This window comes from Fistularia commersonii, chromosome 6 (assembly GCF_037954325.1).
Source record: "Fistularia commersonii isolate RoL2024-O1a breed Wild chromosome 6, RoL_Fcom_v1.0, whole genome shotgun sequence".
In the NCBI taxonomy this organism is placed as follows: domain Eukaryota; kingdom Metazoa; phylum Chordata; class Actinopteri; order Syngnathiformes; family Fistulariidae; genus Fistularia; species Fistularia commersonii.
This window is the reverse complement of record NC_141289.1, coordinates 8,410,146-8,436,446: the sequence shown is the minus strand read 5'-3', so window position 1 is coordinate 8,436,446 and position 26,301 is coordinate 8,410,146. Positions and strand designations below refer to the sequence as shown.

General features: G+C 46.7%; 2 protein-coding genes across 2 annotated transcripts in view; one reads left to right on the top strand and one right to left on the bottom strand.

Moving 5' to 3' along the window:
• Positions 1-1,843: 1,843 nt before the first annotated feature.
• ptger2a (prostaglandin E receptor 2a (subtype EP2)) lies at positions 1,844-17,021 on the bottom strand. The gene is made up of 3 exons (XM_086147948.1): positions 16,855-17,021; positions 14,399-15,314; positions 1,844-4,499 (listed from the first exon to the last, which is right to left on the bottom strand). Exons 2-3 carry the CDS (start codon positions 15,221-15,223, stop codon positions 4,215-4,217), a joined length of 1,110 nt encoding a protein of 369 aa, XP_086004074.1. The 5' UTR covers positions 15,224-15,314; positions 16,855-17,021; the 3' UTR covers positions 1,844-4,214.
• Positions 17,022-22,106: 5,085 nt separating this feature from the next.
• The window catches only part of nid2a (nidogen 2a (osteonidogen)), a 44,386-nt gene continuing 40,191 nt past the window's right edge, over positions 22,107-26,301 (top strand). Inside the window, exons 1-3 of the mRNA XM_086147963.1 lie at positions 22,107-22,684; positions 23,316-23,501; positions 23,770-23,886. Of these exons, the coding sequence (XP_086004089.1) occupies positions 22,478-22,684; positions 23,316-23,501; positions 23,770-23,886 (510 nt within the window). The 5' untranslated portion in view covers positions 22,107-22,477. The remainder of the gene's footprint in view (positions 22,685-23,315; positions 23,502-23,769; positions 23,887-26,301) is intronic.

Here is a 26,301-nt window from a genome sequence, read left to right as displayed (position 1 = left end):
TCTCCTGCGGTGCAGTCTGGTGTTCGGTCGACCTCTGAGTCCCCCCTCCATCTGTTTCTCGCGCAGGGTCCCGACATTTCCCCCGCACATCCCGGACATTTCCTTGACTCGTGCTCACAAGCACCACACATGTTGATGATAGATTTAAAGTTTTGGCAATTTGGAAACACAGTGTTGACATTCAACTCCTGCAGCTTGAAGGTGGGGGTTTGGATGTAGGAATGTGGGGACGCCTCCACAGTGACACAGCCCTCAGGGAGAAATCCTCTGGGACCACAAAGTCGACGAGTCGTCGTTGTTGTCATAGCGACTCGACCATCTCCATCTAACCCTATTCTTTGTATCCTCCTCTCTCACACCAAATACCTTCATATCTCTCTCACAATGTCCATAAATCTTCTCTTTGGTCTTCCTCGAGACCTCTTGCCTGGCAGCTCCAATTCCAGCATCCGTCTACCAGCATATTCCCCATCCCTCCTCTATACATGGCCGAACCATCCACAGTACTCTTTCCATCTTCCCATCACTCTTCCAGCATCTGTCAATATATTTACCTCTCTATCCTTAACGACCCGGACCTGTTGTACATCCTTTCCATCTTTATCTCTCTGTTTCACCAATTTATATATATATATGATATAACGATATATATTGTATATAGATCATTCTCTCCCTCCTTACTGTCCAACCGAGCATACAAGTCATCGCCCTTTGTTTTGCCTTTGCTACCTCTATCTTTACCTTACGCTGTATCTCCCTGTACTCCTGTCTGTTCTCTTCAGTCCTCTCAGTATCCCACTAATTCTTTGCTAACCGCTTTTTTTGTATATATTCCTGCAAGTCTCCTTGCAGGAGACTCCTTGCCAAGTCTCCTTATTGATCTCGGTGCTTCTTATTTTCTCTTGTATCTTATAACTTGTTTATCTTGTACATATGTAAAATGAAAGTTACATTTACACTTGACTGCACTGCCACTGTACTCGGCGCATATACATTGACGTGGCAACTTTAAGATAATAATTATTGTAATTATTAATAATTATTATCTATTAATTAAATATTGGTCAAAGTTGTACCACCAGCCGTAACTCATTGTTGTTAACAGAATAGGATGTAAAATGAGGAGTGACCGTGTTCACTGTGCGCTGTATTTACTTTAATCAATTCGGTGTTTTTACCATACACAAAATTAACTAAATGAGGTATACACTATACAGAACTCGCTGTATTGTCTATACACTGTATTCACTGTGCACTGTATTCATCCGTGACATCCTTGTCCGTTCCCTCAGGCTGTTGTGAGAACTTTGAAATAAACACGCATGCTAACATGTTTACATGCTACGAGCCAAAGATGGATCTGGTTGACACCATTGGATCAGCCTGACCCCAGATCATAACTCCTAATGTTTTTATGGCGAGAGGAAATGACAGACAGAGAGAAAATATAGCTATAGCGTAACATGCTATATTTAGAAACTACATTTAATTGTTTTTCAACGATTGAGCCCGTCCAGGCTCATTAGAAGTGCAATAAGGCAAGGAAAACTGTTTCCTTAGACAGATGTGAGTGGCCTTCTGCCTCGACCAGCTGGAGGGTTGTGATAGAGATGGAAATACATGTCATGACGCAATAACTTTAATATTCATAAAATAAAAATGGCAGTGACATGAGAGAGATGAAGACGAGGGACTCCAGAGGAGATCCGACGTCACCATCCCGAGTGCAGACGGGACAGGAGTGGGAGGAATGCAGCATGTGTTTCATATATTTTATAACCTCAAAAATATGTTGTGGCCACATGAAAGAGGATTCTGATTTGATTCTGAATAATGTGAAGGGGTGAATTCTTTGAGTTCCATTTGCAGAAATACACACACACACACACACACACGCGCACATGCCCAAATCATACAATTTGATCTGATAGTGGCCGCAAAGCCGGTCAAGCAGAATCAGCAAGGTCAAATTTTTATTTACACAAGTCATTGAACACATCGTCTTCAGTGCATTCGGTTTTGCATACAGTACGCTACAATGATGGGGTACGTGACATTCACTTTACGTCGACACGTGGACAACACATGGGTTCAACGGTTACATTTCACGGTCAGTCTCCCTCTTTCCCCAGCACGTGGACACACACACAATACACTGTATTACATAAGCTAGTGTAGACAGTTAATGACAAAAGAATGTATTCTAGAACGTGAAAAAAACACACACTCAAAGCGCAGCAGGAAGAGAATACACACACACACACACACACACACACACAGAGAGAAACAAACTGACTGGTAACTGCCACAGGAAGCATGAGGTTAACGACATCGTAAACTCTAGTTTCTGAACTCCTAACCAAAACATTGCGACCGAGCCAACAAACGTCACTTTGCTATCCCCAACGTAAACAATGGTTTTTATTTTCCCCTCATGCGCACGATTAATAACAAACATGTCGACAGTGCGCAGGTTTACCTTATTCCTAATATCATTTTCATCATCCTTTAAAAGGATGGCAATGTTGAAGTTGTTTGCTTTTCACCGCCTCAAAAGGAGCGCACTAGAGAATAGATTTTTTTCCTTTTTTCTAAGAGCTCCGCAGTTTCTGCAAATATCCGTGGGCCACGGCCGCCCAACCAGACGACTTGAGACCCTGCTATTCCCCCACGTATGTTAGCCAGTACAACTCCACCATGTTTCTTTTTTTGAAACCATCAACAGGGGACACCATAAGGGATTAAGAGAATATGCTGGCTAGCAGTGGATTACGCAACACGGCCAACCGGTTTGATTTGGTTGAACGGCTGCTGAAGTCTAGAACGTCACAAGTCTTGTAAAAACGCAATTTTGGCATGATTGAATTACTCCAATCGCACGGGGTTTTCATCTCTCCTGGACGGTCCTCTGGTAACTTCTCTCAAACTTCATCTGATAATTGTCTGGCATCTGAAAACAAAACTCTGTCACTGAAAACACAGCCTGTCACTTGTTAGACGGGTACTGCGACAGACCGTTCAATTAAAAGCTCTAGTGCTACAATCAAGTACTAACTGCTCATATTTATTGGTATTGATATTTCAAATCAAAGAGGTAACTGACTTCCCATAAAATATATTATATGCACTTAAATAAACAAGTCTTGTATCACTCGCCCTGAGTGGAGCACAGTCCCGGTTCCTTGTCCTTTCTTGAAATTCGCAGCGAACAATCTAGAAGTATGAGGTAAATGGTTGCAGGAACCAGACAGGATCTCTGGACTGGAAGGGTTGTGAAGCTTAAAGTTGATTTTTCTGGCCTGAAGAACCCTGCTGTTCCCCACCGGAGCGATCCTAGCCTACCCGAAAACCCCTTACAGAGGAAGTCCGGAGTGATTCCGAGTGGCCCGGCGGTCAGAATATTCCTCTTGTGACTGTAGAACACACTCCACCTGTGTTGTTTTTTTTTTTTTTTTTCTCCAGCCAGTGTCCGTCCTGTTCTTTGCTGTGACCGGTGAGGAGTGACTTGCTTTCTCACTTTTGTTTTGGATCCAACCACCTCCGGCAGGCATCGCTTTGCAAACGCGAGTCTCCCAGGATGGTTCGCTGGCAAAGGTCTTGGTAGTGTCGCCAGATAAACCAAAGGCTGACATGTTGGTGTTTATGCAAATAAATTATTTGGCGGCTCCTCAGACGAGGAACTTTGCCGCCCACTTTCACCAAACATGTTAATCGAAACCTTAATCCCATTGTTGTACGGTTGTCCTTGATAATTGCATCATATTGAGCTCCAGGCATTAATCCGTACCAGTCATTTTCCAACATTTCTCATTAATAATTTTAACCGTAAAGGTGACTGTAAATTCAGTAGAATTGCGAACTATGCAGATTAAGGCTTTTATGATTCAAATAACACTGCGTGGGTGAATTCTACTTCCTTGATTGAGTGATTCATTGTTGGAGGCGCAAATTTTTTTTTTTTTTCTTTTTTTCTCTTTAGAGACCAACAAAAAGTTAATTCAGAATACATTCGGCATTCATAAATGTAGCTAAGATGGCGGCCCACACCGTGACAATAAAAGACCGATACAGCATATATCTTAAATTAGATAAGAAGAGGCAGGCACATAAGGGGATATGTTGAGGTCCATCAAACCGCCAGGGGTCGGAGGGGTTGATCCTGAACCTGTGCCCGTCCAATAAATAAACAAAGAAATAACACACCGCAGTCCCGGTCATAAGTTTTCTGTGTGCTCAAAGTGCACTGTGCATTCCAGCGTCGGGCAGGAGTGTTCGCAGTTTGTGGGAGCCTCTCTGGCCAGCGACATCTGGAACACCGAACCCCTGGAGAGTCCGAGGGGCGCTCGGCACACGGAGGCCCAGCAGAAGTGCAGCACGCTGGGGGAGAGGAGGATGAAGACCCAGGGGTCGATGATGGGGTTGACGGAGATGAAACGGAGGGCGATCAGGTCAAGAGGGTGAGATTCCTTTTTGTCCCAGAAGTTGATATACACGCGAATCTGAAAGAGAGACAATGAGGGGAAAGAAGGTAGGGGGAGGGGGCATTGAGTGACATTTGCTGCCAGGCGACCATAATAATCACATTGATAACAGGCACATCCTGGACGACATCCTGGACATTAATCCCACGACAAACCCTCAAACCGCAGACGTTGAGAATTGTGGATTTTGTCTGAGCAGTTTCCCATTGAGCATGTAAAGACAAACCAGTACCAAAACAAAAAGCTGTAAATGAGAGGGTGAACGGTAGTTTATGACTCGTGAATGTGAGCAAATGGTTGTGTCCATATGATGTCTGGATGTCTTTATGATGTGAGAGGGCGAATGGTTGTCTTTTCTATAGAGCATGTGAATGAGGGATTGATTGGTTGTAGGTCTCCATATGACGTATGAATGAGAGGGTGAACGGTTGTATACCTCCATATCTGACCCTATGATGGATCCAGGGTAAACCCCACCTCTTGCTCAAGCAACCCTGAATGCAGTATAAACAGTTTAGACAATAAATGAGGCACTAAGGGACGTGGACGTAGGCATTGCGGTCCAGAGAAGTTCGTTGGCAGTTTTGTATGGTGTTTAAGGAATAAAGTCTGAACTCGTGCACGGCTCCACCATCTCTCCTCGTTGCACCCCGACACCAAACATGTATGACTCGGAAGAAGTGTGCGACTCCACTTCGGCCACATCGCCCTATCTTAATGTTCAAATCTTTGTAGTTAACAGTTAAGACAATATATATTTCATTGTATTTCTTATTCTTCCTCCTTCCTACTATTATCTATTACTGTTATGTTTTTACTTGGAACTCTGGCACAACAATTTCCTTCGGGATAAACAAAGTTGTTCTCATCTTGCTCAAGCGTCTTCGTTCACCGCGGGCTTCAGGCTACCGGAGTTCTGGCAGAGCGACTCGGCCTCCTGGTTTCAACATGTTGAAGCGCCGCTCCACTTGCGTGGGATTTTTTCGGATGAAGCCAGGTACTTTTTGGTCGTGGCGGCACTGGACCAGCAGTCCAAACCTCGAGCCGTGGAGCCTTTTGCTTGACTTGCTGTAGCAAGCTAGATATGCTGCCCTCAAAAGTCTTCTGCTCAGGAGGTACAGCCTCTCTCCTGTGGCTGGACGACACCAGGAGACGCGATCCAGCTATGGTGGCTGCGCTGAGACAACAACGGACCAGCCTCTGTTTTTTCCAACACTCTTTCACGGCTTATATGGATCACGGACCACTGATGTTCGCCATGTCCAAAGTGATTGAGCCGTGATCCACTCACCAGCACTGGCACCTTGCTGCCATTTCCGAGTTAATGACGGGTATTGAGAATTTGGCTGGGAAATCCAATCCTGTTGCCGATTGCTCGCCACATGTGTTTATCTGCCCTGTGCACATCATGGTGGATTCCCCGGCTCGCCCTGAACTCAATGCGCACTGGTCTCAAACTGGACAATTGGGTTGGAAGGTAGGAAGGTAGTTCTGCCAGAGGCCTGGCGCCGTTGTTCTTTGACTCGCTTCACTCCCTCTCACACCCGAGAGTTCAGGCATCGGTGAAGTTGTGAGTTCAAAGTTAGTCCGGCCTGGCATCTGTAAGGATATTAAAGAGTGGGGGGCTGCACGTGGGGCGTGCCAGCATTGCTGATATTCAACAGCACGCGAGGGCGCCCCTGGAACCGTTTCCGATCCCAGCCAGGTGCTTTGACCTGGTGGGTCCTCTACCGTCTTTTCAGGGTTTCACACACCTGCTCACCATGGTTGAGTGGACCACCGGATGGCCAGAAGCTGTCCCGCTGTCCTCCACGATGATCTCGGATATTGCGCAGGGGTTTCTTTCTTTCTGGGTCACCCGTTTTGGCATCCCGTCAGACATCACTTTGGACAGGGGTCCACAATTTCTGTCGGAGCTCTGGTCGGCACTGGCAGGGTCATTATGGGTGAAGCTACATCCTACTACGACGTACCACCCTCAGACTAACTCCTTGTTTGAACGGTTCCACCTCAAGGCTGCTTGCTGCGCTCTCGGATTGCGAATGGATGGGCCATTTACCGTGGGTTATGCTGGGGTTGTATTCAGCTCCTGAAGACGACCTCATCGCATTGACCGCCGAGCTGTTTTCTCAGTCAGCCGCAACAAGTCCCGGGGGACTTTTTTGCCCAAGAGATGCGCTCGTCCATCCCGTCCGGCTGCGGATCCTGTCTTTCCCAGCAGCTCTCAGGTTACGGGCTCCATCCACCACGGTTTTCCGCTGTCTTGCGTCCACGCAGAGCTCATGTCGGCTCAGTTTGTTTGAGCGACATGCTGCTCACCTCTTCGACTCCCCCTATGATGGGCTGTTCCAGGTTCTTGAGACATGCGTTAAACATTTAATACTAGACATGGGTGGGTGTAGGGAGTGGGTCCACGTCCCGATTCCCCATGCAGGTCGCCCTCCTTCCAGGACCCGAGCAGTGCCTCCACACGTCCAACGTCCGGTGCCTCCTGCTGCTTAGATCGAGGGACGACGCAGTCTTTTTGGCAGGCTGCTCAAGCCTCCCGTGAGAGACAAGTTTGTTTTGCGAAAGGGTGTGGCCTCTCACTCCATGGGAATAAGACCTGGGGTGAGGTTTAGGTCACGGGCATTATGGTCCACTGAAGTCTTTTGTCGGTTTTGTTTGGTGTTTAAGGAAGTTTGAACTCGTCCACGGCTCCACCATCTTGTTGCACCACAGAATGATCTATCAGCTTTGTGCTGATCTCTTCCCTCAATTTGAAGCTCAAATACAACATAATTGGAGTTTGCAAATAACTAGAAGCAAAGTAAGCGATAGAAATAATACTACTATTCTATCACATTATCTCTCACACACACACACACACACACACACACACACAATGTTTGCTGAGAGAAATTCTCGAATTCCTAGAGGACATGAATTCCTCTGGACATCATGTGAACGTCTTCAGAAGTATCATCTTGTCCTTCTGCCTTCTTTTTTTAAACAAACAGGAATCTGCATGTAGATATTTCTGAGGCGCCTCCTCAGCTGCGGTTAAAAGACGTCAGTCAAATGCTGTCACCTCACGGCCTGGAATACAAAGTCGGCAGGTTGCAGTCACAATTAGTGGAAGCAATGACTAGTTAGCGGTTTTCAGAAATTGTTGCTGCCCATCTCTGGGGAGGTGGGGGTGGGGTGACCAGAACAATGAGACGTAAAATGAAGAAAAAGGTCCCCCCGTTGTACTTTTCTATTGCGTTTATTCAGCGGCAAAGCACGGCCTCCCTTGTGTGGCCTGCCTTCATCTCCACCTCCCTTCCGTCTGTGAGGAATTTCTTCTCGTCTTTACGGCCCCCCCGCCCCCCTCTGTTCACAACCAGAGAAAGGTGCTCCAACAACAGTGTTAGCGCAAACGTTGTCATTACAAAATCGTGACGTTAATTTCCCCTTGTCGACACGCTTCATCTTTATGATTTAGGCCTTTTAAAATTTGTTTCAAATCAAGCTCTCCAACCTCGAAATGCTACATGGTCTCCACTTCTGTGGCACTTTCACACCTTTGCACGAGATTGCATTCAGCCGTTCACACACCGATGGTGGCGAGGCCCGAACCAGGCTGTCTGGGAGCAACATGGGGGTTCAGCGTCTCACCTGAGGTCATGTCAGCGCCCCTCCAGGGTTAAAGGGACGCCCGGTATACCGACCAAGACGCAGTCGACATCTACAAATCAGCACGCCTTTTCCATTCCTTGCTTCCGTGTCTGAGCACGAACAGTGAAGTCAAGTCGCGCTCGACGTTAAATACGCATACGGACGCCTAGCCAAAAGGAGCAGTGCTGTCGGAAGTTGCTTTGGGGGTTGTGTTGCGCGATACGCTCAAGTGCGACTAGTGAATGAGACAAAGAAGTAGACAAGATGCCGCTAGTATGACCAGGGAGGAGAATTCTCCACTAACATCGCATCTATTTTCTAAGAATATATATTGTCAGCGGCTCCTCCACTGTCGCGATGTCTGTTATCGTCTGACATGGAACTGGGAGCTGAACTCTGCACTGCCCCCGAGTGGATGTATTGCTAAAAACCACAGCAATGAATAAGCTTGCACGGAAAGCATGCGGGCAACGACTTTCGGTAACATTTGAAACAGACATACCTGTTTACGCACTCGAACGCAAATGAATACTTGTTCAGGTCACCCAGAAGTGAAGAGCTGACGTTTAAGTGAGTGACTTCAAACCGGTCAATAAAATGAAGGACTAGATGATCTCATTGGTGGTTTACTGAAGTTAACTGACGTGCACTAAGACAGGTACCGTCGTGTGTGTTACAAATCTTGTGTATAAAACACCATCACATAAGTATGACTGAATACCCTGCAGTGTGTTGGGCATACAGACTGAAAACCGACTCCCATTTTCTCCTGTCTCAGAAAATGTAATAAGTGTTAATACTTATTGTCTGGAAACAGCGGCCGCTCAGGGAGCACACTGCCTCCTGGGTTTCATTGCCAAAGGCCTTGAGACAAAGACTCGACACGTCATGTATTCAGTCTTAACTTTGGCTGAAATGTGTATTGTTTTTTGGGGGGGAAACAGATATCCGAAAATCCTAAACAAAAACTTCTCAATGGCTCCAGGGAGGCACCCATTGGACTTAAAAGAATATATAAACTTAAATGACCAGGACACAATGCTATTTACTCTAATACTCTGTCTACATGGAATTGTTTAACTAAGCGAGTCCATGTGGCATGATGACATCCATCAGAAACAGTTTCATATTCGTCATATTGTTGCGAAATGTTCTAACTGTGGCCTGTAGAGACTTGCGGCAAGAGAGCTCAAACCAGCTACCCAGGATGCCGGGTTAATTACCGGCTAATTACTCTTTTGGCACCGAAGGCAAATACTTACACGTGTGATAAATTCACTGCCAAGATTCGCAAACAGACCATAAAGTCCCGCATGATAACATGCTTCGGTCACGAAGGTCAGCACGGGGGTGGGATGCCGAGCCAGCAAAGGAGCGTTCGGCTTCCATCCAAATACTTTTGGGGAAAAACACAGAGGCTTCCAACAAGGACAATAACTTCCAAAATATCTCCAGTTTCAATGCCATGTCTCTTCATATTAGCCCCTTTCAGACAGAACAGTATCCGTCTCAAATTTTGTTCTGTGATGTATCGGGTTGTGTTTCTCTGCACTGGTCATTTCACCTGGATGCTGCCAGGGGAATGTTTATTTGTGCTGTAGCCGAATCGTCCGTCTTCCCCTCTTGTGTGTTTTAAGTACTTCCAGTTTGGCAACAGGATATCATGACTTCGTCCCCGTTATTTTTAGAAAAGTTAAAACCTGATAGTTTATGTATTCAAGCACACTCACTTGGAGAACATAGCAAATTAATGACTAGGACGATTCACCCAGCAGCTCGTAGGAATGCTTGGGTGGTGAGGAATCTACGCTTGTTGGCAGCGACTGATATTAGCATTGCTAGCGGGCGCGCCGGCCGGTTGACTGTTAGCCGGGAAGATGGCGGGGATCATCCGTCATGTCGGGGTTTTTGACTCAGCCTGCGTAGCCTGATTACCTTAGAGAAACTGGAGGGAAACCTTATGATCAGGTTGCGGAAGTCCAACATTCCCGCGTCTCCCCAAAATCAATCTCGATTGCCGAACGATATCGTTTCCACAAACGTCATCAAGCAGTGGCCGAGTCACTTGCACAGCCGCTGTTGCGGATTTAGAGAAATTGTACGAACGTTGTGAATTTGGGGCTCACCTGCAAGATGCACTTCGGGACAGGTCGGTCTGCAGCCTCAGTAGCAAGTCCATACAGAAGAGGTTGTTAACAGAGGCTAACCTCACCTATCAGAAAGCAGTGGAAATTGCATATCTATGGAGACAGTGGCAAGGGAGTCCCAGAAGCTTAGCGGTTCCCTGAAGGTAAATGCAGTTTCCTTCTCATCCATGCCAGGGAGAAAAAGCACCAGATGTGGTAGGACAAACCATTCTGAAAGTGACTGCTTTCACAAGAACGAGAGTTGCCACCGCTATGGTAAGAAAGGCCACATCTCACATGCGTGCAAGGAGAGCAGGTCAAGAAATAAAGCTGGAACCCCAATGTGTGAAAGGACAAATGAAAGGAAAACTCAAAGCGACAAATAAATAAGCTCGCCACCAGTGATGAGCCGAGTGACACGGATACCAGTGATATCTGACGCAGATGTCGCCCTGCACATGGTAGATGTAGCCAATAGAGGAACACGTAGAGTAAACGTTGCACGGCAGGATAACCCGGCCTCTGCAGTGATCTGGGTAAGGCCAAAAGTTGAGGGACAAACAACCAAAATAGAACTAGACATGGGTGCAGCAGTGTCCATTATCTCAGAGAAGCTGTATAATGCACAGTTCAACCACATTTGTCTGCACATCCTGCTGAAAACATACACTAGCCAAGTCATTGCCCCAATAGGAGTGGGGAAAGTCAGGGTGCAGATGAATAAACAAAGTACACCCCCCCCCCCCCCCATGTACTCAAAGGTAACGCACCCCCCCTATTTGGCTGTGAGTGGTTGAGAAGCGTGAGACTGAGCTGGAGAGCAATAGCATCAGCCAAATCCTTTCATCACATGCAGAAAGGTGACACCTTGGGAGCCACGCTGAGGTGTTCAAATATGAACTGGGAAGCTTTAAAGGACTTTGAAGCAGCGCTGACAATCAAGCCAGATCTTCAGCCCAAGTTATGTCAGGCACGGTTGGTCCCTCATGCACTCTTGCCCGAGGTAGAGGAAGAGCTTGATCGTCTACAGGAGCTAGAAGAAACTGGAAACTGGAACTCCTGCATGCGTACCTGCAAGTGCCAGTTTAGGAGACCGCACGCAAATACCGCACCATCGCAACACACAACGGAATATTCTTTTACAACCAACTGCTCTTTGGCATCATGTCGGCACCCTCCATCCTCCAGGGAATCATGGATCAGGTGCTTCAGAGGCTTCCCAATGTGCAGTTTTCTGGATGACATCCTGATAACTTGGAGACAGTACTGAGCTGCTCGGGAAAATTTGGCCTCCGTGCGCAGCGAGTAAAGTGTTACTTTTTCAGAGACTCTCAGGAATACCTAGCGCATATAATTGATGCCAAGGGCCTCCACAAATCCCCAGGAAAGCTCTGTGCTATCGCAGAGGCCCCAGCCCCAACTAATGTAGCCCAGCGCCGCTCTTTCCTGAGTCTAAAACTATTAAGGTAGGTTTGTCCCAAACATGGCAACCACACTCGGTCCCATGCATGCATTATTACACAAGAGACTACAAATGAAGGTGGCGAATCTCATGAAAAGTGCTGGACATGTAGAAGATATTTTTGCCTTTATGATGTTCATGAGAGAACTGAATCAGGATAAAACACACACACACACACAGTATATCTTACGGTAAAGGGTCTCCTACGTCGGCCCGCCAAATAGAGATTAATCGGCGGACGCGTCGCAGTGGAGAAACCCGAGAATGGGGAACGTCAAATTGATTTGTCGCAGACTAATGGCGGTGATGTACCGATGGTTCCTGCCTGAAGCGGCGAAAAGGTCTGTTGGTCGTTTACTGGTTATCTGATAAGGGGAGGGAGGAGCTCCCACCAGAAAGAAACCAAGCCTTGTCCGGCAAGAGCGAGGATTTGCCTCGTTTACGTACGTTTCCCATCTTCCCCTCCTCCGTCCTGGCGCGCCCTCACACTTTCCACTGTTGCCCGGGCTTCACGGGAAACGAGGCGTCCGCTTTTAATTACCTTTACGATGTAGCGAGCAAACACGGCCGATATTAAAAGCGTGTTTCCAGTGAGATTAAGAATAGCAGGGCTCGAGAGACACACGGCTTGTCGAGTGTGATAATCATAATCGCAGACCCTGACGTCCAAACGGAGTATTTGATACCGCCTTTGGCATCAAGGAAATGCTACAATGATGGTTTAGGTGCCCACACGCCTGGCTACTTTGAAAACACTCCCTTCCTGCCATCCTGCTCATTGGATTTGATCGGTTCTGGGGTGAATATCAATTTCCAAAACAGACTTTTAGGAGGCTGAAGTACCAGCGATCACTTTTGGCTTCGGCATCGGATCTTCTCTAATGTCAGGTAACTCGATTGGGACCGGATTTGTCTGGTCTTGAAAGGGTTACCGAACACGCGAGAGCAAACGTCTGACTTGCGATTGATTTAGAGTGAGCTCGAAATAACTGACGGATCCAAAACTCACAACGGGACATCTCTGGCTATAAATCCCTTACATATCGCATGGATTTAAGCAACAACAACAAAAAAAAAAAAGGTAGAAATACTCATTTGTTCATTCATTATTTACACCGTTTATCATGCACTCAGGGTCTCTGCAGGACTGACGCTTATTCCAGCTGTCATTGGGAGAAAGACGGGATTAACCCTAGACTGGTAAATTGCAAGACCTTATGTAGAGACATACACCTATTCATCCTCTCATTCACATGCCATAAAGATACATGCAACAATGCAGTCTGTCATTTACACAACATTTGGACAAATACAATCATTCACATCTTATGGAGACAACAACCGTTCACTTCATCATCCACACGTCATCTAGAGACGTGCAACCGTTCACCCACTCATTCACATCCTATAGAAAGATGTGACCAGTCACCCGCTAATTCCCACGCCAGATGGAGATATACAATCGTTCACCGTTTTATACACACGTCTGGTCAATTTACGATGTCCATTGAACCTCCTGCACGTTTTTGGACTGTTTGAGGAACCAGGCAGAGGAGAACATGGTGACTCCACACAGAAAGGCTCCCTAGTGGGAATCAAACCAGCGACCTTCTTGCTGTGTGTCACTTTGCCTAACACAGAACACTTTATAATCAGTTACCAATCTCCTTACTGGTATTACAAATATATGAAAGGGTGAAATTGACCCTCTCTGACAAATGGAGTCCACATTATTTCTATCCTGGCACCTGGGACGGAAATAATCCAGTGTAACGACTTCAATGAACGTTTGCAAAAATACACAATTGAGTTTCACTGCTGTCGCTACGAGGCTAGAACATTCATAACTCTGCTCCCCGAGTAATCGGCAGCGTCCTGCCTGGTGTGAATGGCAGCGATAACAACATGCTTCCTGTTTGCAGTAGAACAGTCTTTTTTTTTTTTGTGAAATGCTGCCAAAGGGCCATAAAAGAGGCCATGGTTACAAAAAAAAAAACAACAGGTGTTATTTCTATTCCATTTGACTGCGTCTTTGTGTTTAGTTTGTAAACCCAAGACACGACATTACTATTATTGTTGTTATCATCGTCATCATCATTAGTAGTGGTAGTAGTCAGATGGCCATCTTGGATTGTGGAGCACAACATATTCTTTTTTTTTTTTTTTTTTTTTTCATATAAATACTTCTAGTTCTTTAATCCTGCCTTGTGAACTGTGTCCATTGGACGGATCACTTGTGCCTTTTCATTCCAAAGAAAGTGCAAATACTAACTTTTTGGGGCTTGCTGCTCAAAGATGGCAAATCAGGTGAGGTTTGGTTGCCAGGTTTCAGCTTAATGAAGTAGAGCGGGTGAAAGAGCCGGTGAGAACTAATAAAGTTTTATTTCACAGATTGTTAAAGTAAGTAAAATGCGATTTGATAGTCTCCATTTATACGCTGTTTAAACTGGTCTACAGTTTCGTGACGGCAGACACTTCGGCAAGCAGATGGGAGGAAATGGGAATTGAACCGCCGACCTTCTGATTTGTTATTTCCAGTACTCGTTTACAGGAACACGAAACTTAATCCGGACTCAGCTGATGGACTGAAACTGTTTGATGCTATTAAATTAATTGATAGGAGCCCGTAGAGTCATCACGACTCCGGTTATAATAATACATGTGCAGTGGAGTGTGCGCTTCTGTCTTACCACCAGCGGTAGCGTGCAGATGATGAAGATGATGGTCATGAAGACCAGCAGGATAAGATGCTCCACCTCCTCGGCCATCGACATGGCCCTGCGGTCGCTGGCGGACCTCGTGGTCGTCATGAACGAGCCACCGTTCCGTCTCCGCCGCTGGTACATCCTGAACAGCTGGAACACCACGAAGCCGTTGCACACCACAATGGCGAGAACCATGACGAGCATCAAAGAGGCGTACAAGTTGGCGTAGGCCTGGTCTTTCGGCTCCTTGGGGTCCATGTCGATAAAGCACCACGTGCCCGGGCAGTACTGCACGTAGGTACCGAATCCCGCGAAAGGGAGGAGACAGAATGAGGCGCAGGAGACGAACATGGCGGGGATCGTGACGTAGGCGCATTTTTTGGTCACATGCTGGCTGTACAGGTAGGGGTAGCCAATCGCCAAGCACCTCTCCACCGCCATCGTGAAGAGTAGCGACAGGGTGGCCAGGCTGAAGAAGGTCATGGTGACGCCAAAGTACGCGCACACAGAATGCGTTTCCGGCGACATCCCCACCAGGCTGGAGTTCTGTGCGTACGCCAGCTGCACGAGCGGGCTGACCAGACAAGTCCCGGCCAGGTCCGTGACAACCAGGGTTGTGATGAGGACGTGGAACAGCGCGCGGCGTCGCCCGCCGCCAGCCTTTAACACTTTGCGCCGTCGGATCTCCAGGATCACGAGGGCGGCCACGTTCCCCAATATGCCCATGGCGAACATCACCGCGCTGGTGCGCGCGCTGGTCAAGGGGACCACGTGTAGCCTGCTGTGGCATGTGTCGTTGACGGTTTCCATCGCCGGGAGAACTGGGTGGGGCTCCGGAAAGAAAGTACGCTTCTAAAAGAGTTGTCAAAAAGGTGCGGTTGGGTGGTCGTCTTCAGCCATCCTGTTCGGACAGAAGGGAAGCAAAAGCTTCGTGGATGATTCAGGGAAAGGCACATTACACGTGAAGATACAGGTGATTTCCAGTTTTAGGAAAGCATTTATTCATTTATTCATTCCCTCCCTCAATCCTTTGCTATCTATTGTGTACCGCTTACCCCAGGGGCGGGCAATTATTTTAGCTGGCGGGCCACATTTCTTATATAATTTCCATGCACGGGAAATTAAAAAATGAAAATTGCAATTTAAATATTTCAATTTTTTGGCATTTTATTTCAATTTTAAAATCATTCACAATAATATAAATGTACCTACAGATATTATTTTGGAAAAATTTAAAGGAATACAATGTAATAAATAGTATAAATAATAATTAAAATAATGATAATACAAATGTACTGAATAACATTAATTTGGAAAAAAAATTAAAGGAAAAAAACTAAAAAGAAAAAATAAGTTTCTAAATTCAATATTTATTGAAAATACGTGTTAAAATATTCAAAGAAAATAGTTGGGGGGGGGGGATTGATGTGGCCTGGGGGCCGTACAGAAGTGCCACATATATAGACATATAACTGTTCACCCTCTCATGCATCAAATTGACACAAGCAACCATTCACCCTCTCATTCTCAGGTCATAAAAACATGCAACATTCACCCTCTCATTCACACGTCTAGACATTTTGGGGTCTCAGCTGAACCTCCTGCATGACTTTGGACTGTGTGAGGAACCCGGAGGAACCCCAAGCAAGAACTCCAAGCAGAAGATCCCCAACCAGGGATGTTCTCGCGAATAACATTTAGTATCAACTTAATTTAATGGCAAACAGAAAAGCCCTCCGGAGGCAGTGTTAGGAAATTTATCAGTCTCCCTCTCTCAGACACCATGTGTCAGTCTGCAGAGACTGTTGTCAGTGTGAGAAGGTCATGGCTGAACTTGGCGGGCTTGAACCCACAACCCTTCATTCTTCAACTTAAAATAATATGAGCGCATGCAGGGGTTGCTGTGTGTGTGTGTGTGTGTAAGTGCACGCCTGTCTGCGAACACCGCGACTTTCCCTGGGTGTGCAACGATCGGATGTTACTCATCGCCTTTATTTTTGTTTGTCCCGTAGCGCACGGAATTTGGAGTGAAAGCGGCGCGACAGGTCTGTGAACGCACCATATGGTATTTACGGGCAGAGGAGTGTTTGTGTGAGTGTGTGTTAGAATAGCCCCAGCATCGCACACACATACACACCCACACACACGCAAATACAACTCTTTCTCTACTAAAAACACAGTAAAACCAGCATCAGAAATCAAAATTACTGCAACACCTGAGCACATCTTAATTAAATTCGGAGTGCCTTGTCTATTGGTGAGCATCGGATGTGGCGCACGTGTGTGTGTGTGTGTATTTACACTCCCTCCCTCTCTCTCTCTCTCTCTCTCTCACACACACACACACACACACGTAAGTGTAAGTAGGAACATTTTAATTAATATTTCGCATTAGACTGGCGCTCCACGCCGAGGCGCGTCCGAGTGTTCGGGGTTCTCACTTGCTTTTCGGGCTCCTGGAAGTCGAGGGTCTCCTCCTCCTCCCTCCTCCTTCTCCTTCTCCCCGTCCCGCGGTCCTCACAATGTTTCGGATTCCGGTAGTCTTCAACCGAACCCCTTCCACACCGACCAGGAGCGACAGTGCGGCGCGTAAAGCAGCGGAGGAGCGGGGCGCGTCGGCGGCGGAAAGCATGAATGGACTTCTGAGCGGCGGCGGGGGTGACGTCACTCAGTTAGGCCACGCCCCTTTTACGCGAACGCTGCAGCAGGTGAGATAACGACCCTCCCTTTTGGCGCCATTGTGATCCGCATAAAGAGCCCCCTTTTTAGACCCGTAAACGCATCACATTATTATGATGTGTGTGTGTGTGGCACACAAAAGAGCGCACACACCATGTTGTTTCCGCAACATGAACTTACTCCTTTGTCTTCTCTTGCATGTTCCAGAATACCACAGGTGTTTCGACTCCACCTGTGTGAGTGTGTGTGTGTGTGTGTGTGACAGAGATTTAATAATCATGATAAAATGAGTGGGAAAAAATAAGTGGCCAAATGGAGGGAAAAAAGTGTGTATGTATATTCATATACATATATAGTGGGGCAAAAAAAAGTATTTAGCCACCAATTATGTAAATTCTCCCACTTAAAAAGATGAGAGGCCTGTCATTTCCATCATAGGTAAACTTCAACGATGAGACAGAATGCGGAAAAAAAAAACATTGAGAAAATCACATTGTCTTAATTTTTTTTTTAAAGAATTTATTTGCAAAATATGTATAGTAAAATATCGGAAAATAAGTATTTGGTCAATAACAAAAGTTCATTTCAACACTGCATTATATATCTTTTGTTGGCAATGACAGAGGTCAAACGTCTTCAAGAGTTTTTTTCACACACTGTTGCTGGTATTTTGGCTGGTATTTTCCTCCATGCTGATCTCTTCTAGAGCAGCGATTTTTTTTTTTTTTTTTTTTTTTTTTTTTTTTTTTGGGCTGTCGCTGGGCAACAGATTTTCAACTCCCTCCAGATTTTCTACAGGGTTGAGAACTGGAGACTGGCTCCGCCACTCCAGGACCTTGAAATGCTTCTTACGGAGCTACTTGTTCGTTTCCCAAATGGCGTTTTTGGGATCATTTCAATGATCCTGTTCATTCTTTCCTTTACACAGATCAGTCGTCCCGGTCCCTTTGCAGAAAAACGTCCCCAAAGCATGATGTTTCCACCGCCACGCTTCACAGCAGGTATGGTGTTATTCGGATGCAACTCAGCATTCTTTCTCCTCCAAACACGACAAGTTGAGTTTTTTCCCAAAATGTCTTCCATTTTCTAATAACTGCTCCCACAGTTGTTTCCTGCACACCAAGCTGCTTACCAATTGCAGATTCAGTCTTCCCAGCCTGGTGCAGGTCTAAAATTTTGTCCTTTGACAGCTCTTTGGTCTTGGCCACAGTGGAGTTTAGAGTGTGACTGTTTGAGAGTGTGGACAGGTGTCTTTTTCTCCGATAACTAGTTCAAACCGGTGCCATTAATACAGATAACATATGGAGGACTAAGGCGCCTCTTACAAAAGAATTTTCAGGTCTGTGAGAGACAAAAATGACCAAATACTTATTTTCCACCATCATTTGCAAATAAATTCTTTAAAAATCAGACAATGTGATTTTCAGGATTTTTCTTTTTTTTTGATGACTGACTAAATACTTTTTTGCCCCTCTGTATGTGTGTGTGTGTGTAAATTTATATAGATGTCATCTTTTATATAAAGGTAGAGATCAGCTGCCGCTTCTCTGTGTTTCCTCCCACTGTTTCCCATCGGGATGGATGTGACCGTTGTTCCCTCTCTGCATCAGCAGAATCACACTCATCACACTCGCTATTTCACGATGTCTTTCAAAAACTTGAGCAGATCTTCCCAGTGAGCCGCTGAGACGGGCCGTGATGCGACCGAAAGCCTGACATCATGTCCCCGTTCGAGTGTTTTGGGTCCAAACCCATTACTGAATACTTAGCTGTGCCTCCGTACCTCCTCTCACATGTTTCCCGAGTCCCTGGGGTTCTGAGTTGTCCCTCTCAAGGGAGAACTATTCTCCAAGGAGAACCAGGATGGACCCAGCTCGCGGTCAATGCTGGTATATCACCCGTTCGGTCAGAAGGTTGGTAAGTTTTGTTATATTAAGCTGACCTCCTTATGTCCCTACAGTGGTTCAAGACCCTGGTGCTCGCCTACCGGGCAGTGAATGGAACAGCCCCGTTTTATATCCAGGATACGGTCAAGCCAAATGTCCCTACCCGTCCCGTCCGATCTGCCACCTCTGGGCGACCGTCCATCCCATCACTCAGAGCCCCCGGCTGCCGATCGAACCGGTCTTGGCTGCTCAGTGGTGGAAGGAACTCCCGAAAAAGGTCAGAACAGCGGGGTCGCCGCTCACCTTTCGCCGGGAGCTGAAAACATACCTCTTGACCGACCACTACCCTACTAATCGCACTTAGCCCCCCCAAAAAAACAATGAAATGAATGCATGTGTGTATATGGTTCTGAGATGGCTATTTGGTTGAGTGGTCACTTCTGACTTCCAACTACCGGATCCTCGGATCTTCGGTGACTGAATTGCACTTTTTGTAAGTCGGTTTGGACACAAACCGTAATGTAATGTAACATAGAGACGGCACGGTGCTCTTTCCCTGCAGCAAGAAGGTATCTACTTGGATTCCCACTTTGGGCCTTTCTGTGTTGAGTCTCCATGCTCTCCCCTGTGTCTGCGAGTTCTCCGGGTTCCTCCCACTGTCCAAAAACATGCAGGAGATTAATTGGAGGTGCTGAATAGTCCAGAGATATGAATGGTTGTATGTCTCTGTATGACATTTTTATGAGCGAGTGAATGGTTGATGTGTCCATATGTGGCCCTGGGATTGACAGGTGTGTATGAGTCTCTTTAACTGATGCATCAGAAGCTCATGAATTGACACTAGATTTTAGTTTTGAACAGTTTCAACTCTACATAAATAGGCAGCTCGATTTGATTTGATCGATTGGTTTTCCCTCTTTCCCTTTTTAACCATGCCATCGGTCCTAACAGCAGTAGGGAGGGTCCAGGAAAGGCCAGCATCCCTTTCCCGTCCCTTCACACCTTTTTGTTTCTTTTCCTTTTTATTTCCACACATAGGATGTCGCTCTGACCTCATATGGAGGAAGAAACAACCCCGGCAAGATCTCGGCTCCCGCCCGCGTCTGGACGGAGGCTCCTCTGTTTCGAGCGTACCATAATGTCTCCGGCTAGAATTTAAATCCCGGATATTAATCGATTGATGGCCGAGGCGTGGGAGCGCCTCAGGTGTCGTCGCCGTGAAGAGAGGCTTCGACGAATATTGATGGGGGGAATAATCTGTAAATCCTGTAGTTACCTCTGCTGGTAAACAGCTTTTGTCAGGGGTCTGGTATGAGTTTAAAGTGCTGACAAGCGCTGGGTTTATTGTTACCCTCGCTCGCTCGCTCTCTCTCTCTCACACAAAAACACACACAGTCATTTCTGATATTGAGGAATTGTGTGCGGTTGGTTCTCAGAGTTTGTGTGTGTGTGTGTGTCTCTCAGACTGCTAATGCACCATCTTTAATTATTGATGTGTTCATCGATTTTTGGTGACTATCTGCTATCATGTGATGGTGCCGGGGCATCAGCATCCATACCCTGTGAGGGAAACGAGACCGGCTCATTGTAATGAAGATAATCTTGATTCAACTAGTCTGGATTAGCCTAATCCAGACTGTGTAAACCTGACCAGACTGGACTTGGATGTTTATGCTTTGAGCTGAGACGTTTGAGCAAAATGCAACATTCAGAGCGCCTGGATGGAGACCCTCCGGCCCTGCCCTCCAACACCACACGAGTTTCTCCTGAATATTAAAAATCATTCAGATCAGAGCTCCTTCAGTTTCCTGCTCTCCACACCAAGCACGTCCTGGTGTAGCGCTGCAGGCTTAATCCTCTAGCCTTGCCTTTGCCTCCACCCATAGGCTTCTCTGGGTCAGTGCAGAATGCATTTAAAAATGGACTCCATTCATTCATTGTCCATACCTCGGGGTCAACTTAACCTTCTGCTCTTGGATCATGGGGGGGGGGGACGAAGACTGGAGAACCTGTGGAGAACTGCCAATAAAGGGTTTAGCGTTTGAGGAGGAAGCGCTAATCACTGTGCCGTGGGAATAAATGTTCAAAAAGCTCTGTGGAGATGAATCCAGGCTGAGATGTTTGCATCTGCACAGAGGAGGGATGGCGAAGATCTGAGCGAAGATCTGAGCGAAGATCTGAGCGAAGATCTGAGCGAAGATCTGAGCGAAGATCTGAGCGAAGAACTGAGCGAAGAACTGAGCGAAGAACTGAGCGAAGAAGAAGAAGAAGAAGAAGAAGAAGAAGAAGAAGAAGAAGAAGAAGAAGAAGAAGAAGAAGAAGAAGAAGAAGAAGAAGAAGAAGAAGAAGAAGAAGAAGAAGAAGAAGAAGAAGAAGAAGAAGAAGAAGAAGAAGAAGAAGAAGAAGAAGAAGAAGAAGAAGAAGAAGAAGAAGAAGAAGAAGAAGAAGAAGAAGAAGAAGAAGAAGAAGAAGAAGAAGAAGAAGAAGAAGAAGAAGAAGAAGAAGAAGAAGAAGAAGAAGAAGAAGAAGAAGAAGAAGAAGAAGAAGAAGAAGAAGAAGAAGAAGAAGAAGAAGAAGAAAGAACTTTCTTTTGGAACTCTTAAAAAAAAAGACCTATTTATTTCAAGTTCCTGCACAGTAACAGGAATCCAAGTATTTAAAGATCACTTATAATTTTGTCTCTCTCAGTCCAAGAGCTTACATGGACGGGAAGTATTCTCTGGTGGTCGATGAGCTGCTCCTGCCCCTCGTCCACAATCCGAAGAGAAGATGCAAAGCAGGAAAAAGTCACACCTCCCCCTCAGAGGAAGTGACTCAGAGAGGGATTTGTAAAAAGATTGGAAATTTCGAAATCATGACTAAGTGCGTCCCTGGTGATGGAATCCGCACAGATGCTGCCTCGAACAGTAGGTGGCGCACAGTGCAAGTATTTGAAGTCACAACATGTTCTGACATAATTTAAAAAAAAAAAAAAAAAAAATCAAGCAAAGGAATTCAGGATCATATCTTATTTGTATGTTAGAAAGAAAATGAAAACAAAAAAAGCATGCAAATAATATAAGAAAATCTCTTTCATAGACCTCGCATCTGCACACACACTGTATCACTGATCCAAGAAATATCAAATTTGGTTTCACATTTTTCTGTGAGTGTGTGTGTGTGTGTGGGTGTAATAATTACAAGTTGTGTCTTTTTTATCATTGTTGTGAAACAGGGAGACTAACATCCGGATTAAAAATGCTTTATTTGTCTTTTTCTTTGATTCGATCCAGATGTTACCTCCGACACCGGCCCGCTGTCAGTCATCCCTCGGCCGACCAATGAGAGCAGTCGCGGACCCCCCCCCCTTTCCCCGTGACTCCTCCCTCGCTCTCTCCAATGTATTAGTGCCTCTGTTGAGAAGGAGGAGTGAGTTGGACTTCTACCTCCTTCTGTCTCTCCCTCTCAGTCCCATCTGTGACTCTCCTTCTGCTCCTTCCTGAACCTCCCCGGCTCCACCATGGAGAGAGGAGGTACGCTGGCCGTGTGTGTGCTCAGCCTGTGCTGCAGCGCGTGTGTGGTCACGGCCATCGGAAGGACCGATATGTTCCCTTACGGCACTTTGAGTGGAGATTCCGTCCTGGCGGAAGGTGATGATGAGACCTCCAAGGTGCTGTCCCTGCCCAGACCCCTCTACTTCTACAACTCCCCCTTCTACCAGCTATATGTAAGTAGAAACCCGTTGTCATAATCCCTCGTGCGCTCTTGTTGTGCTCACGTGCCGATCGATGAAGTGAACATCTCACTTGGATGTTGACACTCTCCGGCCGCAGTACATCCAATGGTTAAACAACTTTAGGGGCATGCTATGTGTTCAAATTTGACTTCTCCGGCTGCACTACGTCGTTTTATTTTACATATCCAGGGAGCATGCTTGTAAAAGCGCCCATCTCCAATATGTCCTCATTTGACGCGTTCATGGGCGCAGAGGAAAGCGTTGGCTGTGAAGGACAAATTCAACTCCGCTGCCGCTGTAGCATCTTTTATTTCCCTGTTAGCCATCCCGCTAGTGCCCGATGACGCCGCATGTGTTACTGATCCACAACCGGTCGGATAGTTTCATCAAAAAAATGATCTAAATGTAGTTTTCGTTGGGGTGGATCGATCCACCCGCTGCTGGCCGGAACCATCTCCCCCGTTGCGATCGAGAGATTCAATCGTGAGCCCATTTTTTGCACATCTGACTCCTCATCTGGGTCTGGCGATTGAGCGAAATCTCCAAGAGAAGGTTGTTTTTGAGGATTCATAATGGAAACCCGGGTATAACAAGCTGCTGGATCTCTTCTCGCCCTCTCCAGGTGGCCACCAACGGTATCATCTCAGCCCAGGATCTGCCGATGGAGAAGCAGTACGTCGACGACGGCTTCCCCACGGACTTCCCCGTGGTGGCGCCATTTCTGGCCGACATCGACACCAGCGGGGGACAAGGACACATTTATTACCGGGTCACGGAGACACCCGGTGTCCTCAACCGGCTGGCTCAGGTCTGTCCGCCGCCGGAATCCCAGTGGCAGAGAGATAAAACGTGAACTTTGAGACATGAAGAGTGGAATTCCACCTGTAACTGATTTTGAAACGGACGGGTTTAGATGCTCTAAATCGTCTTCTTAGTCAGACTACAGCAGATTTACACGTTGAGATAATCCACGTAAACAGATCTGTATTCTCCCCTTTCCAGATCATTCATTCATTCCTTCATTCCCTTCCTATTACCCTTTATTCATGCCTTCATCCATTTCCCCGCTCGCGCAGGAGGTGCACCGAGGATTCCCAGACGCAAAGTTCACGCCCACGCACGCCGTGGTGGCGACGTGGGAAAACGTGGAGGCGTACGAGGCGCACACTCGGCCCGCCGGCCCCTCAAATAAGGTAGGCTAGATAAGACTCGGCGGGACGATCGAGGCGGCGATAAGTGACATGCTGTAGGTGTTCAGGAGAAAAATCGCGCAACCCGATAATTCTCGACTCCCCGTGGGAGAAAATCGCACCGAATTCCTCGCTGGTTTGCATCATTTGTACTCAGCCCTGGGTGGGGGGTCGATTTGGTAATCCCCCTTCCCCTCATAATCTGCCTCTTAACCTTTTCGAGGGGTCGGAGGTCATCTTTAAGGGTCATCAAAGGGTTCTCCCTTCATGGCTTGTCTTTGCTTCTCACACACAGGTAGACACAAACATGCCGTGACCATTCATGCTGACAGGCTCTGTTGGACATCACTTCCTCCCCCTTGTTTACCAGCCTGTTACCGGTTAATAACCCTAGCTGGCTGTTAAAGCACCCAAATTCCACACCCAACTTAAATCCCAGTTAGCTTTCACATTGTCCTCTCACGGTTGGACTCAGAGGAGGACAAAGAAATCAACAGCTTGTTATTATCGTGGTCTGGCTTGGCTGTGAATTTAGTTATTGGTATATAGCTATGTCCAATCGCTATTGAGAAACTTGCCAAATGTGTCTTTCCTTTTGTATTGGAAGCTTGAATTCGAAATGTTGATTTGTATTTTTGGAGAAGCTAATGTAGCAGCCGAGGGGGCACAACCCAAGAGGGGGTGGTTTAGCTCCTCGAAGTAATTTATCCAGGGTTAGGAAGACTTCAAAAATGGAATCAAGAGTATTCCTCTTCAGTCTAGTTGTGCGCCGGCTTCCCCGCTCCGAAATCCCTTCACCCCCCATTTGCTGTGATGCAATGCAATTACGTCCGGCAGCGGACCCTCCCCAGTTGATGAATGGCCGCTCCGCTCAAACGCCGGACCTCCAGTTTGCGATGCAGGCTTCCTGTTGTGTCCGTATGCCTCGAGTCAAGCCAAGACGACCCTGATTACATCAGTGGAATTTTTTTTTTTTTTTCCCCCCGAACCGGAGCTAGAAGATACTAGCCAGAGGAACCAACTGCGACTAACAAGCCGAGCGCCTGCGGACTTGTTTAAATGCAGGAAGGTGGCCAATTACAACAACAGCCCGCTGAACGTATCAATCATTCCGCTTTGTTGTTTCCGTGTTTCTCTCTCGTGGAATGGCGTGATGATGAGGGGAGTGTTGGAGTTTTGGGAAAAACCTCAGGGGATCCTCCTCCCATCTGTGCCCCCCCCCCCACACTCCCTTCCCTCCCTGCCTTTCCTTCTCTTGCTCGTGATCTGGTTTGTTTTAGAGGTTCCCCATTTGATTGATGAAAAGCTAAACATTTGAATATTTCAGCGGGCTAGCGCGGCACGAAGCCCCGAGTATCGGGGAGCTCGTCTCTCCCCGAGCCTCGACGACCAAATGCTGATTACAGCCTGGCGCTCGCGTCTGACTTTGAATTTATCCGATCGCTTTACATTTGTTCTAATGTTTATTTATCTATTTTTCGCTCAAAGCCCCGGACAGATTTCTGGATAGGAGTGGTTGTGTCTCGGCTGGGATTTGCCTCTCTTTGGAGTGATAGCATCTCCTTTTGAAGTGATTAGCCAGAGGTGCTGGGTGGGGTGCATTGGGGGTAGAGCGGTATGTATGTGTGAGCTGATTAAACCGAGTTGTGTGTGTCAGGATGTGTATTAGGGGTTAACGGCGTTGGCTGGTGTTCGGGGGAGGGGTGTGCCCTGTGGTGTTTTTGGGGTGGGGTGGTGGTGCTTGCTGGGGATTTGCATTCGGAGATGGGTAGAAGCAGCTGAGGGGAAAGCACAGACGCGGTTCGCATCCCAAATAAGGAGGTTTACGTCTTCCAGAAAGTGGTGTTTATGTGGTTTTTTTTATCACGATGGGAGAGTAATGGTGCTACTTTAAATCCGCAACACACACACAGTTGAATCAGCTGCCCTGTCGCTCACTCCGCTAATGACCAGGGCCATTTGCGTGGAGAATCTGGCCCTCTGGATCTTGATGGTTTTAAGAGCTGAGAGCTGACCACCACCTCACACGAGGTTTCCAACCATTGAATGAATGAATGACGACTCAGGACTTCTTGAATGGGCCAAAACTCTGGAACGTGTTTTATGACTTGCATTTTTTCTTTTTTGCAAGGTTTTGTCATTTTAAAGTCTCTTCGGAGCCACTTCCTTGAAGTGAAGTGTTATAGAGTGTGCTTGAATGAATTAATGTGAGAGATGTTGGTTTAGGCTCCTGCCTTTTGTTCAAAACTTTTCTTTAGTTGCTTTCGGAAAGACAAGAAGAACCGTGTCGCTGGAATCCAGGAAGTAGCGTCCTCCGATGGAACCTTTTGGTTTTGCATTTCCCTTTTTGGAATCGCGGTATGGAGCCGTTTAACACGAGCATCTGCAACGTGCAGATGCGGAAGAGGAAGACGACAT